This window comes from Plutella xylostella, chromosome 22 (assembly GCF_932276165.1).
Source record: "Plutella xylostella chromosome 22, ilPluXylo3.1, whole genome shotgun sequence".
Classification (NCBI taxonomy): Eukaryota; Metazoa; Arthropoda; class Insecta; order Lepidoptera; family Plutellidae; genus Plutella; species Plutella xylostella.
This window is the reverse complement of record NC_064002.1, coordinates 1,996,072-2,012,005: the sequence shown is the minus strand read 5'-3', so window position 1 is coordinate 2,012,005 and position 15,934 is coordinate 1,996,072. Positions and strand designations below refer to the sequence as shown.

General features: G+C 36.3%; 1 protein-coding gene across 1 annotated transcript; it reads left to right on the top strand.

Moving 5' to 3' along the window:
• Positions 1-427: 427 nt before the first annotated feature.
• Positions 428-13,088, top strand: LOC105393382 (luciferin 4-monooxygenase). The gene is made up of 11 exons (XM_048629204.1): positions 428-691; positions 1,917-2,124; positions 3,113-3,299; positions 3,940-4,062; positions 4,506-4,671; positions 9,236-9,373; positions 9,867-9,995; positions 10,554-10,631; positions 10,938-11,084; positions 12,063-12,228; positions 12,682-13,088. Exons 1-11 carry the CDS (start codon positions 530-532, stop codon positions 12,864-12,866), a joined length of 1,689 nt encoding a protein of 562 aa, XP_048485161.1. The 5' UTR covers positions 428-529; the 3' UTR covers positions 12,867-13,088.
• Positions 13,089-15,934: the final 2,846 nt, after the last annotated feature.

Here is a 15,934-nt window from a genome sequence, read left to right as displayed (position 1 = left end):
TTGTGTAAATTTTATAACTAGGTAAGATCTGCGATCAATAAAGATAACACGTTATTTTAAAACAAAATATTTTAGCCCAAAGGGTTTCCGTAGGAATTCGGGGATTAGAAGCAGCCATACCTTTCGAAGATATAAGAGTATATAGCATTATATCGGTAGTAGATATTATAAACGAACGAAAAATGTTTCAAATACATGCGAGTACAGGTTACACTCAACTCTTTCCTCTTTATAAATGTAGACAGAATGATGCAAATTATAAAAAATATTTTTGTTAATTATGTTATGTAAGTACAGATTACCCAACCACGCCCACCGCCGATAATCTGAACACCCTGTATACAGTTCTGTTATCTTATAATCTGTGCAGACTAGAAGCACTATACACAATATATAAAGAAAAAAACACGAAAATACTCTGATTAATTACGATAGTGACGTCGGAAAGTGATCCAGTGCTAACATTTTTCAACGGACTTCTGAAAGACAGAGTTTTTTTTGTATGTTTTTGTAATATCGTTAGGTAAAAATGCCTTCAGGAATATCGGATCTTGATTCAGTGTACGTCACGAGACGGACTTCAGCCCTGAAACTGAAAGCCGCATCCCGGTTTCAGATTTCTCCTGAAAAATGCCACATAGGCCATTTAGTGCTACAAGCCATGACCGACAACCCTGCAGGAATTAACCAGGTATGTTCAGTTCAGTTTCAGTGAGATTCAGTATAGAAAGGAGGTGCAATGTAAATTCATATTTTTATTTTATATAAGTACCGACTACCGTTTAGGGTATGAGTGAAATAAATACGAGTATAATGAAAGAAAAAAATGCCCTGTAGAAAAAGCTAATTATGAAATTTAAAATCATGTCCTATCTAAACATACTTTCTAAATATTGGTGGAACTGATTTATTATTATGACTCTAAACTATTTTAAGTCAATAATAACTTTTGTGAACTAAATTCTACGATAGGAATCATCACACGTTTATTAAAATACATAACTTCGAATCACCAGCCTGGTAAACAACCTGCTGAACCTGAAGAGCTAGCACGGGGCGCATTTAAGACGTGACAAAAGTTCTCTTGAGGCTGCGCGATGTGAGTAAGCGCGATGCAAACCTTTTGTCACGTCTTAATGGCACCCCGTGCTACTAGCCCTGGGCCTCCTACAAGACTTTAGGGTTATTGCCATAATCTCATATCTACTCGTATAAGGTCATTTTTGTACTGTCGATGTTGCATTCCGGGGGGTGTTCCCCTGTTCCAAGCGATACATACATGATGTATTTATGTATATGCAATTATGCAGTGCATTACCCACTAAAACTGCGTTTCCAGTAGGCAAACGGTTCACCACAAACTGAGTTAGCGGCTTACCGGTTTAGTACTCAGATTATTTACAGGACGTCTATTGCAGAGTTACAGGGTGTAACACAGATTTTCCCCAAACATTTAATCACATTTGTATTAATATGACTAGGTATATGCCTTTTATTTGATAACTCTAAAATGGTGTTATCATATAACCTTTGACCATAACCATCCTAACTAATATTATAAATGCGAAAGTAACTGTGTCTGTCTGTCTGTCTGTCTGTCTGTCTGTCTGTCTGTCTGTTACTCTTTCACGCCAAAACTACTGAACGGATTTGAATGAAATTTGGTATACGTATGGTCTAGACCCTGGGAAAGAACATAGGCTACTTTTTATCCCGGAATTCCCACGGGATTTTTTTTTAAGGCGAAGCGAAGCGCGCGGGGACAGCTAGTATTTCATAAATAACTATTTTAAACCTTTTTACGTATGGTGTAGGAGGATTTGTCTTTCTTAGGTTTCGGAGAGCCTATTCTTATCCTTTTCCTTCCAGTTCCCACATAGGTGCATCCTATCGTTACCTGTAGTCATTTATTACAGATAGACTCAGCAACAGAGCAGTCCGAGACCCACAGGTCAGTGTTGTCCCGCTCGTGTCGTCTCGCTTCGGCCATGCAGAACTTCGGCCTGCGAGTGGGAGACACCGTGGTAGTGATGGGACCCAACCATCTGGACGTCGCCATCCCGTACTACGCCAGCCATTTCAATGGGACTACGCTGTGCACTGTGGATGGCAGTATCGTGGCTAGTAAGTTGATTGTTGTTGTTCAGAAATAATTGAATAATGACTGAATCTGTTTGTGACTTCTCAAAAAAGATGATATTGAATTGATTATTGAATTTTAATTAGACTACTTAGTACCAACTCACCTAACTACTTACCGCAAGCTTAGGGTTTTCTTAAAATACTTACGTTGGTAATAATAATTATTATATTATGGATAATCGGTATGTGATTGATAAATTCAAAATACCTAAGTAGGTATAGAAACAAAATATCTAGACTAAATTAAGACTCTAAATTTACCGAAACTATTTTAAAATGGATGTCGACTCTTATCCTTCAATTAACCGTAATCATACCTGTTTCTTGGTACAGCCTTGCATTAAATACTTACGCAATTAAAAACCTTTTTGAGTATCCTCTGGTCATTGAAAACATTAATTATTATCATCCATTCAAATTTAATTGAGCCATACTCGTATCCCTTTTACCGGCACGAAACATTTATAATGAGTGGGAAATGGACTCGTTTCTCTTAATTTATTTCGTATAATTAAGTACTTCTCTGTATGTGCTCACGAGAACCTCACGTAATTATATTAGATTGAGCTTTTCATTATGATGAAAAGACGTAAAGGTCCGACCAATCGTATACAATATGGTACACCCTATATGTCTACATTAGAAAGGTAGGTACGTAGGTATATTATTAGATCGTCTGCAATATACATAGGTACATACTCGAAATAATTCAGCTTACCTACATAATGATTGCAGTCAAAGTCAAATGTTTTTTTTCATCGTATAAATATAAAATTTTCTGATGAACGTAAATTTTTACAAACAACTCTCCATTCGGATAAGGGGCTCTTTCTGTAGTAGTATGTAATCTGAAAGCTCGTAACAATAAAATTAGGAAACAGTTTTCATCCAATAAGTATTGGAGTGAAGCGCGGCCGTTATTATTCTTGAGACTGAAAGGACAGCATTTAACAAACTTAATCATTTTCAGGCGACCTTGCACACCTGTTCACAACTATTTCACCGAAAATCATATTTTGTTTAAAATCACAAGAGGATAAAATTCAAGAAGGCTTGAAAGAAAGTGGGAAAGAAGCTGTGATAGTGAAGTTTGACGACAACAAGTCTAATATGGAAACCTTCATACGCGACAACAGTGGCACTGAGAACAACTTCAGGTAACGGCCATAAAACATTTACGATGCTCATAAAACTCTCTATAAAACCTGAATGTATAACTTTTATCCATACATTATACAGATACTTAAGTGTATTTATACCTGTGTCAATATCTAAAGTTATACAAGTACTTACAGATTTTCCCAATCTGATGGTACTTAAATACTTAGGTATATTTTTTCACACTTTATGCAGGCATGTAGATGATGTAAGGTATGACTATCTTCATTGTCCCAGAGGGTCACTCTATATATGACGAAAAACTAAGTTTCGGAGCGCTACTGTGCGAGCCACGACTCAACATCGTTGTATCAAGCGTACCGACTGCACGACAGCCCTCGTTCGTTTTTCGTCAGTATAGAGTAACCCTGAGCAGGTCCTCATAGATAGCTTAGCTAAAACTAGTGGGTCATTAGTGGGGTACCGCCCCCCAGACTATGGAGCATTTACTCTCCTGTCCCCTGTGCCCTTCCACCTGCACACGGGAAGACTTACTCCAGGCCAACCAAAATGCTATCAAAGTTGCTTCTTTTTGGTCTGGACAAATATAAAAAATCGCATTTCACTGACACGAAAGAAGAAGAAGAAGAAGAAGAAGTGGGTCATCACCATGAATCTAATCTTCCAATTCTTCTTCAGACCAGCGGAGTTCGACCAACAGGAGACGGCGGCGTGGCTGCTGCTCACCAGCGGCACCACGGGGCGCCCCAAGTGTGCCATCATCACCTACGCCGTGGTGGCGCATGCTGTGGAGGCCTGGTGGTCGGTATACAACACCATTCTTCTTAGAGTCTGTGACAAACACTAGAACTTTTATCAATTAATTTTACTATTATACCTACATGAGTATACCTATTTCCACGAATTGTTAGAGCATTTTTCTTTATACGAAAAACTCATTAATTGCACCATTGAGGAAAAAAACGCTGTTCAATATCGCCAGAATTTTCCGAATCAACAGGAATCCGGGTCTCCAATATGTAAAGAACCTGAATCATAAAATATTTTATGTCTTCGGCATCCTGAATACACTAACACTGAGTTTCACAAAGGAACTTCAAGCTAATGTCGACCTAATGTATTTCTTCCTTGCTTTGCCAGTATACGGACAGAAAAAGACAGGGATAGATTTACTAGCTACATAAGTTTAATGTTCCTTACAGAAAATCGCCATGAATACACTTAAAACAGCGATAAATTTGCAGGTACCAGTTCACGACGGGTGTGTATAACACCCTCATCATCGGCACTATACAGTGGATGTCGGCCATGTTGTTCTACATCTCGTGTCCCATCATGAGGTCGGCGCGGATCCAGTCCTCCACGCCGATGACGCCGCAGTGGCTGGTCGCTATTATCAACAAGTACCGGGTAAGTCATTGAACATCCCTGGGGCTACACTCGCGAGCTGTGAAATAATTCCAGTAACAATACTCCAACAAATCTCTATTCTATATTATTATATTATGAGGGGTGGTGAACTTCCTGCACGTAACGCTCTCGAGTGGAACCTTTGTACATATCCCCCTAATCAACCAGCCTAGCTCCCGAGTAAATTTGAGCAGCAAGCCAGGATGTTGTAAATGCTTCGGTAGGCGCACTATAGGTCCAAGAATAGATAATTTCGTTTCTGTGGTATCTGCTCTATTTAATATCTTCTATCTACCAACAATGTCAATTGAGCGTTATCGCAACAAAGTTTCGCTCTAACAAAGTTGTTAGGTTTAAGTTGGGGGGACATCTTGAAGCATGTCCCGGATTCCAGTTTGAAGAGAACCTCAGGTGTGTGAAGTTAGCAGCCTAAAGTTAGCAGCCCTCGAATACCCGACCAAATAAAGATGGTCAATTAAGTCAATGCATACTTTATCAATAAAAACACGTAAAAAGCCCCAAAAACATTGGGATAATAATGCTAGGGATTTATATAAACACTATTATATGTTCTAAAGTAAATAAATACTAAAAAATACGACGTTTACTTACTAACGCTCTTGTTGGTTAATGGATATTTTGTATGGGGGCACCAAGATGCTATAGACCTGCCCGCATCTCACCTAGTTTATTATGTGTATTGACTCATTATCAAACACTGAAAGAAGTTTCATCAACATTGAAACGGTATAGCAGGTGTACAGAAGCCACTATCTGTCAGATTTTGGGTGAAAAGTACTCAATATTTCACGATCATTCCATTTTTCAGGTGGAACCTGAAGGAATTCAGTTTCAAATGATAGTTCATATGAAAGGTATTATTAATACCTAGAAACGATTTTCAGCAATTTCAGATAAAACGACTTTTGGTGAATATTCAAGGAGAAAAACAAAAAATAAAACTTAGCAGCCCAAGATTAACATTTTGTATGGGGGCACCAAGATGCTATAGACCTGCCCGCATCTCACCTAGTTAATTATATGTATTGACTCATTATAAAACACTGAAAGAAGTTTCATCAACATTGAAACGGTATAGCAGGTGTACAGAAGCCACTATCTGACAGATTTTGGGTGAAAAGTACTCAATATTTCACGATCATTCCATTTTTCAGGTGGAACCTGAAGGAATTCAGTTTCAAATGATAGTTCATATGAAAGGTATTATTAATACCTAGAAACGGTTTTCAGCAATTTTAGATTAAATGACTTTTGGTGAATATTCAAGGAGAGAAACAAAAAATAAAACTTAGCAGCCCAAGATTAACATTTTGTATGGGGGCACCAAGATGCTATAGACCTGCCCGCATCTCACCTAGTTTATTATGTGTATTGACTCATAATAAAACACTAAAAGAAGTTTCATCAACATTGAAACGGTATAGCAGGTGTCCAGCAGCCATTTTCTGACAGATTTTGGGTAAAAAATTGACATTATTTCACGAATATTCAAGTTTGCAGGTGGAACCTGAAGAGATACAGCTGCAAATGATAGTTCATATGAAAGGTATTATTAATACCTAGAAAACGTTTTCAGCAATTTCAGATTAAATGACTTTTGGTGAATATTCAAGGAGAGCATTAAACTGACTGGCAAATGACAATGGGCGTTTTGGGACCTATGTTCAATAAAGACGAGACATACATCGTTGGATAGCTCTTTTCAAGTGAGCAAAAAAGTATTATGACGACAAATCCGTATAAGTTGTCCATTTTGAAATATATTCGTCGGAAGGAAGTATTTTTCTATGGCATTGCACTCTCTCTTCTGATGACAGTTAGGGCGTAATACACGTAAACACGTATTATTGAAATTGGAAAAATTACTTTCAACTGGTTTTATTTTACGAATACGAAAACCGTTTCTAGGTATTAATAATACCTTTCATATGAACTATCATTTGAAACTGAATTCCTTCAGGTTCCACCTGAAAAATGGAATGATCGTGAAATATTGAGTACTTTTCACCCAAAATCTGTCAGATAGTGGCTTCTGTACACCTGCTATACCGTTTCAATGTTGATGAAACTTCTTTCAGTGTTTTATAATGAGTCAATACACATAATAAACTAGGTGAGATGCGGGCAGGTCTATAGCATCTTGGTGCCCCCATACAAAATGTTAATCTTGGGCTGCTAAGTTTTATTTTTTGTTTCTCTCCTTGAATATTCACCAAAAGTCATTTAATCTAAAATTGCTGAAAACCGTTTCTAGGTATTAATAATACCTTTCATATGAACTATCATTTGAAACTGAATTCCTTCAGGTTCCACCTGAAAAATGGAATGATGGTGAAATATTGAGTACTTTTCACCCAAAATCTGTCAGATAGTGGCTTCTGTACACCTGCTACCGTTTCAATGTTGATGAAACATCTTTCAGTGTTTTATAATAAGTCAATACACATAATAAACTAGGTGAGATGCGGGCAGGTCTATAGCATCTTGGTGCCCCCATACAAAATGTTAATCTTGGGCTGCTAAGTTTTATTTTTTGATTATCACCTTGAATATTCACCAAAGGTCATTTAATCTGAAATTGCTGAAATTCGTTTCTAGGTATTAATAATACCTTTCATATGAAACAACATTTGAAGCTGAATCTCTTCAGGTTACACCTGCAAACTTAAATATTCGTGAAATATTGACAATTTTTCACCCAAAATCTGTCAGAAAGTGGCTCCTGTACACCTGCTATACCGTTTCAATGTTGATGAAACTTCTGTCAGTGTGTTTTAATGACACAACTCACATAATAAACTAGGTGAGATGCGGGCAGGTCTATAGCATCTTGGTGCCCCCATACAAAATGTTAATCTTGGGCTGCTAAGTTTTATTTTCTAATCTTCTTCTTGAATATTCACCAAAAGTCGTTTAATCTGAAATTGCTGAAAATCCTTTCTAGGTATTAATAATACCTTTCATATGAACTATCATTTGAAACTGAATTCCTTCAGGTTCCACCTGAAAAATGGAATGATCGTGAAATATTGAGTACTTTTCACCCAAAATCTGTCAGATAGTGGCTTCTGTACACCTGCTATACCGTTTCAATGTTGATGAAACTTCTGTCAGTGTTTTCTAATGACACAACTCACATAATAAACTAGGTGAGATGCGGGCAGGTCTATGGCATCTTGGTGCCCCCATACAAAATATCCATTATACAACAAGAGCGTCAGTAAGTAAACGTCGTATTTTTTTGTATTTATTTATTTTAGAACATACTTTAGTGTTTATACAAACACCTAGCATTATTATCTCAATGTTTTCGGGGCTATTTACTTGTTTTAATTGATAAAGAATGCAATGACTGTAGTGACCATCTTAATTTGGTCGGGTATTCAAAGGCTGCTAACTTTAGGCTGCTAACTTCACGCAGGTGAGAACCTCGGGGTTTAGTAGAACGCCATTTGTGCAATCAGTAATCAATACCTAATCATTCATAACTCATTACATGTAGAAAAGAATAAGTATTTACGTACTACTTTAATGATTTCAAGAACACAAAATTAAAAATAATACACTTATAATACAAAGGAAGATGTACCTATATCGTACCTAATCTAATCCTAACCTAATCATATTTTTTTCAAAGACCGTACCTATACTGCACTGATTTTTACTACAGATTTACATATATTTAGACATAAATCAAAATATCATTTAGTATGAAAGAATTTACACATTTATTGGTCCTAGTAGTAATAAAATAACTGCTGTAAAAGATAAATGTTGTTATCAAAACCGTTAACAAAATAAACGCGTCAAAATAAACATTGACAACTCTGTTACCCACCGATGAAACTTATCGTACCTTATTAATTATTAATGGCATAGATTTGTGATGAATTCTTAATTTGTGAACCGCTACTTACCTCTATAATTAATAAATCTAATTTTAGGTCAGCTTTATCAGAGGTAAATCCAAAGTACGTCAATGTGATATAAATAAAGTAGATATTAAATTATTTTACTGATAAAAATCAGAAGGTGAAAGTATGAAGCTTTTTAGCGAAAACGACCAAAAGAAGATGTTTTATATTATTTATTATTCTACACCTCAATAACTAGCTGCATCGTTAAAAAAGCTAATAAAGTGAAATACTTACCTATACTATGATATTATTTTCGTTGGTATTAAATTTGGTAGATGTCCAAATTTCAGTAATTATATGAAAAGTCTGAAGAACGCATAAGTTTTTAAATAATAAGGTGTTACACTTTCGCGGTAAAACGTCTGGATAAATTTTGATGAAATTCGCTATGTAGCAAACTGGACATAACCAATGACGCTAGTAATATATAAGTCAATGGACATAACACATAAACATAGTACTCTTTATCCCAAAAATCCCACAGGGAAAATTTAACGGCTAAGAGGAACTCGCGGGCTACACCTTGAATAAAAATTACATACGTTACTAATTCGGAGCCAATTGTCAGTAAGCAAGTATGCTGGATAAACTGCGCCACATATTAACCAGCACCATATTGTCTTCAGCCGAACGCCACAGTGTGGACGCCGCACCTGCTCTCCAAGTTCCTGCACGCCACGGCGGCCGTGTGCGACCTCTCCTCCTTCCGGTACATCATCATCGGAGGCAGTTCTATAGACAAGCCGCTGCTGGATCAATTCAAAGTAAGTTTTGGTTAAAATGTCTGAACTTATCTATGTCTGAATTAACTCACACACACTATTTACAACAAGGAAACCTGATGAAGTGGTTTAGTAAGCTGAAAAATATATTGACTAAGAAGGTCATTTTGAACAACACGAAAAACATTAAGTACTTATGCTTTTCCATAGAAACTTTGTTGGCACGTAATTTTTTACTTTTTAGCATTGAGGTTTTTTATCGAATTTCAAAAAAAGGTAGAAAAGTTCATTAGAATGTCTCTCTGACTCGTTTCGCCTTATGGTCACCGCACACGCACATACCTGTAACCGTAACGTAAAGATAATATATTATAAAGATCGCTTCTTTTTTCTTCTGTCAACCAGTAGACGCGAGCTCTCCGCGACAGTCTCTTTACGTTACGGGTATATACTGTGCGGTGACCTTTACTGTACCTATTTTACCTGTATATGAATTTTCTCGACCACCAACCTAACCTATCCCCTCATATTCCAGCAACGCTGCGACGCGTACCTGTACCTGGTGTACGGCATGACGGAGCTGATGATCCCGGTGTTCGACTACGACATGCGCGTGCCCTTCGGCTCCTCCGGCCGGCCCATCGCGGGGAAGCTGCAGTACAGGGTCAGTGCAAGTGGCATTATCATCATTAGCTATGCGAGTGACTTATTAACCCGCATCTCTGGCGCGATGCGTGCCTGTACCTGGTGCACGGCATGACAGACCAATGTGAATGGACCCTTTTGTTTAAGTTTTTGAAATTGTATGCAGTGACACAAATATAATATTTCACGTCAATTAGTTACCGTTACTGTGATATACCTACCTCTATCTACGTATTATAAGAGTTCTTAAAAAAAAAAAACACGCACTCACGCCTTGTACTAATGTACTCCCTTGCGGGGTAGGCAGAGGTGCATTGCTGCACCCACTTTTCGCCAGAGTGTTATTTTAGTCCCAATGTAATAGGGGGCGGGCCTATTGCCATTTTACGGGCTCATCCAAGACCCGAGAACAAGTATCTGTGTTTAAACAAATATCTGCCCCAGCCGGGAATCGAACCCGGGACCATCGGCTCAGTAGTCAGGGTCACTAACCACTTCGCCATTCGGTTATAAGAGTTCATAATACGTTTAAATCCATAACAAAAGACAAATAAAATAAAAAGTTATAATATTTCAGCTGGCCACTGAAGACGGAAGCGACGCAAAAGTAGGCGAATCCGGTGAACTACTACTTAAAGGAGACTACTTTTTCAAGGTAGGTACTTATTTATAGTATGATTTTAAAGTATTGCCATAGGAAAACGACCTATCTAACTAACCGATTCTTACTGTTTCAATACCGTAAATTTATCGTAAGGTGTGATACGGAAATCCCGGGGGTAACTTAACATAACCAACAACTTTTTACGCAATATCAATTTAATGGGCTAATTTCGATCGCTAATTTGTTACCGGTAAAGCTAGTGACGGTTCTGCACCACTTTTTCCATTTCTGGCAAAATATTATTTAGAGACTCTCTCGAGAAAGAAGAAGGATTTAATGATGTTTCTACTTCAACAGGGATACCTCAATAACAAAGAGGAGACAGACAAGGTGCTGACTGACGACGGCTGGGTGAAGACAGGGGACATGTTCTACCGAGACGAACAAGACTACTACTACTACGTGGAGAGGAAACGACTGCTCATCAAACACACCGGATTATGGGTGAGTCTTTATTAGGATTTAGGAATCAAAATGCAGACGACAAAACTACTTTCTAACAGAAACAAGTTCCAACACCAAACTGACGTGGTCTGATTTTTCTTCTGCATTAATTTAGGGATGGCAGCATGCAGGCGGCATGGATGCCGCAGTTAATGGTTCATCCTCTCGAAAGTTTCATAACTTTTCTCTGACTCATAACTGCTTACGACGAAAAATTATCATTGCGTTAGCCTGTAGCCTTCGACTGCTGGACAGAGACCGCTCTCAAGGGACGTTATTATACACACTGTATTTTCCCATGCCTTACAGAAAATACCGATCGATAAAGTGCCTTTTTGTTATGTTTAGAACACATCCGTTTCGAAATGACGTAGTTGATAGATAAAGGAAAATGCTTGGTCGATTTGATATAATTAATTTGATTTATCTTTATTGCATCAGCTGTCGTGTTAATATGTTTTATGGTGCATCATCCATCATTGTAAATAAAAGTTATTTTGGTCAAGTTTTCTTATCAGTTTGCCAATAAATTTTAAATACCAAGTACATGTGTCATATATTTACTTCAGATTTTGTAATTTAGGGATTAACAATAATAAAACCATCAACTTACTACTTGATTTAATTAATAGTTTTATGGTATTATAGCTATTTTGTTTGTTATTGATAACTATATGTTAGGTTTGTTATCATAAGATTATCCTGAATAAACAAGTTTAATCTGACAGTAACTTAAACTTCCGTAGAAAAACGACAAATTAGTGCCTCGACTATGATATCACAAGTTATCACAACCATATCAATCATGGATGGTGGTTATAGAAAAAAATAACTTACTGAAAGATGATAATAATGCGGCTGATGAATATACATATAGAAAGTACATAGTAAATGAAAAAATAGAAGATCACGGCCACGGATAAACGGCCTAGCTCCGAACCCCAATCCTCACTCAACCATCCCCATTACCTCCACCAGATCTCCCCCGTACAACTCGAGGAGGTGATCAAGCAGCACCCGGCGGTGGGAGACGCCTGCGTGGTGGGGCTTCCGGACCAGCTCGACGTGGAGATTCCTGTGGCCGCTATAGTGAAGGAGAACGGGGCTAACGTGGAGCCGGAGGAGATCTTTGCACTTATGAGCCGTGAGTTTTACTGTAGAGGTTGATATTGAAACTTAGGTATGGTCAGCTGCATAAGTAGCTATATACTTTTGTTCCTTGTCAAACTACCCACATAACAAACTGACAATGTTTTAATAGGCAGTTTCTGAGTTTGACAAGGTACAAAAGTGTACAGCTACTTATGCAGCTGACTGTACTTAAATGTGTAACAGAAAAAGAACGAACGAAAAAACTCCAATAATAACATAACTAGGTAAAGTGGAAAAATTGCATTTTCAAGCGATCATCATCAAATTTGACATCATCTGCATAACTGTCTCCAGCCACAGCCCACACAGCCTTCAGTCCACAGCCTTCTTAAGCCGAAAAAGGGTGACTCAGCTCGTCATTCTGAACAACTTTTGCCTTACACACCCTTTTTTTACATCCTGTATAACTTGAGACGTGCAACCTCATTTTCAACTTTATTTTCAGGAGAACTGCCGCCTCTGAAGCAGCTCCACGGTGGCCTGTTCTTCATGGACGTACTACCAACGACACCCTCAGGGAAGATACAGAGGGCACAAGTAAGGGAGATAGCGTTTCTAGCCAATCGCATACTGCCTTCGAAAGACGTACCTCCGGCTCAAAACACGCTGACCAATGGGACGGCTCGCTGATCTGGGGGGTCACTCTACAGAATGCTCTAGCTTACGAAAAAAGAAGAACCCATTACTCGTTGTATGAAACGCACCAGTTGCATGATAGCTCTCGTTCGTTAGTTTTTGGTCAAGCTAGAGATACCTCCGGACACAGAGGCAAAATGTTTAATATTATTCTTCTAGTCACAGTTATGAGTATATGAGTAGCACTGCCATGGTAATTAAAATGAAATCGTGATAGAAAATAAATGTGACATGAATTAGTGTCATCCAGCATATTTAATGTTCTGGTGTATAGAAACCAATTTACATTTATCAGCATTACATCTAAAGAGTATCATTCTCAAAACTACATAATATCTAATATGATGCTAATTCATGCCTTTACGTCAGGTATGATAATATTATACACTGCCGGGCAATGAAAAAGTTCCACTCACAAAATTCCGACAACAAACGACCCCAATTTTTTCAAAGATTTCATTTAAAATTGGTACAAAATATTACCGATTTTAGTTGGTAATATTCTGATGCTATGTTAAATGTACTTCAATATTGCAGAAGACGGCATTAAGCTAGCCTTTTCCGTTTAGAAGTAATTTGGTGATTTTCTCAGTGGAACCTTTTCATTGCCCGTGAGTGTATTTGGTTTCTCTAGACGACACAGCGTAGACGATGCGATGACAGATTAGAAATGAACATGTAATTATTTAGTGACTGCATTCAATTCGGATTTAATTCTGATATCTTCTACTTCATCTTAATCATCCTGTAATCGTCCATCGTTAGACATAGATACTATAGACAGTATAGTATAGGCCTCTCAAAAGTGATGACACTACACTCTACCCTCGGCCTTCTTTAAACAATTACAGTTTATAATATTACGTATTTATACTTATGAATATGTTTAAATGTTTAAGCAATCATCGCAGCATCGCAAGTAAATACAGGATTAATGTTAACCTGGAAACGAATAATTAGTAATATAAGTAGGTAGGTAAATAGCTAATTGTTTATTAATCGATGTTGCAAACATTATCAATCATATTAATATAATTTATCGGCAGTGTTGGAAATTTTGTGACCTTACATAGATTAATAGTCAGATATGTTTTGTAATTCTTTTAATTCTGACGGTATCTCAAAATCTACTTGCATGTTTCGCAAAAAGACTTGATTTTTGAAGTATGATAAAAGTTATGTATGTATAGGTACTTACATGTGTTTTTAGGTTGTAATCCTCATTAAACTGATATGATAATTGGTATCAAAACTTAAACTTTTTTAACTGTATTTTTAGTTGCTACAAGCTATTATACAGGGTGGTTGATAGAGGGTACAATTTTATCAGTGACCGAGCATAATGAAAGTTGCTCAAGTATGTCGGGAACGTAGACCTGGTAATGGGAAATAACACCATTTATAATATGGATAATATGGATAACAATATTAAATGATTACATGTAAATAGGTAGGTTTATGTTTTAATTAGTTGTAATTAGTTTAAGAATTTCATAACTATCTTATCATACCATAATCCTATTTCTGTGTAGAGTAAGTATTCATAGAATTGAATACCCATGTATGTAGTTATAGATTACAGATTATTTTCATAATAAGTACCTAGAACATCAACTATTTATTAAGTAACTGTACATAATAAAAAATCGTTTTTAAGTATATATAAAGAGGAGGATGTACTTGAGTACTTAATTAATTTTAGCTCAGATTATAGTTTGCTTTACAATAAATGTGTTAATTTTATTTACATGGTAGGTTTTGTAATATACATAGGTTTAGATACTTGTAGTTATAATGTAAAGTATAAATTAATAAACATATTTTACTATACATTTCTAATTAATTATTATGTTTTTATCAGATCCGGAACAAAGTAAGTAACATAAGCAATCTATAGATTAAAAAATAATACCTATACAGGTAAATATAATATTATAAATACCTTAGTGTTGGGGATTTAAACTTGGAACCGACATACAAGTTAAGAAGCGGAATAGGGAGTCATACTAATCTACTTTAGTTAAAGGGTGAACAAAAAATCTCACCATAGTAAGTCACCTTTCTAAGCATAAAATTTCCTTTGGAGTAGCTTGCGAGATTACAAAAGTCGTAGAACAAACGTTATTTAGTATTGACCTCTGAGCAACCCCCTTTCGGCTTACTAAAGGTACTTACCCTTTATGAACACCCTGTAGCCAGAATAGATATACCGAATTACCCATATATATTATTATTTCAGAAAACTTTATTTTCAGTTTACTCCCACTGTGAATCCGTTGATATAATACAAACTTGAATATTCGTATTTCATAACAAATAATAATAATATAGAACACAAGGCTTTCCCTAGGGATGAGCTCACAATAATATTATTAACAAATCAAATCAAATCAAATCAAATCAAATCGTTTATTTGTGAACATAGGTATTATTACAATAGATGTTTAAAAATATATATTATGTTGCGCTATGTTCTACACGTAGGTATACAATAATTATTTTTTTATTATTAAATTAGTACATGCAAGGAAATATACAATTCAAATTTAAAAAAAGGGCATGCATTGTTTACATGGTTTGCTTGATTACCATTAATTCATTAAGAATACAAAATAAAGTTTGTCAGTTAGATAAATATACTTAGTTGAAATTAAATACAAATAGGTACGAGTATAATGTCAATAATATTTTTATTTTATTTAATTACAATGACATGTCAGACATAAATTCTAAAACGGAGTAATAACATTTATCGATTAGAAGTTTAAAAAGTTTCTTCCTGAACTGTACAATGTCAAGATCTTTAATTATATTTGGTATTTTATTGAAAATTATTGGGGCCATGCAAGGTACATTATTTCGCATTAAGGTAGTTTTATATTTTGGTATACTTAGCCTATGTCTATGCTGAAAACGTGTTCTGTTTGAATATGTTTGGTGGGCTTTGGAGAAGAGAGAAGGATTGGTTTTTACAAATATAGCTACTTCATATATATATATAGAAGGCATCGTTAGTAGATTTAATCTTTTAAAATGAGGAGCACAGCTGTCGGTTGTTTTTA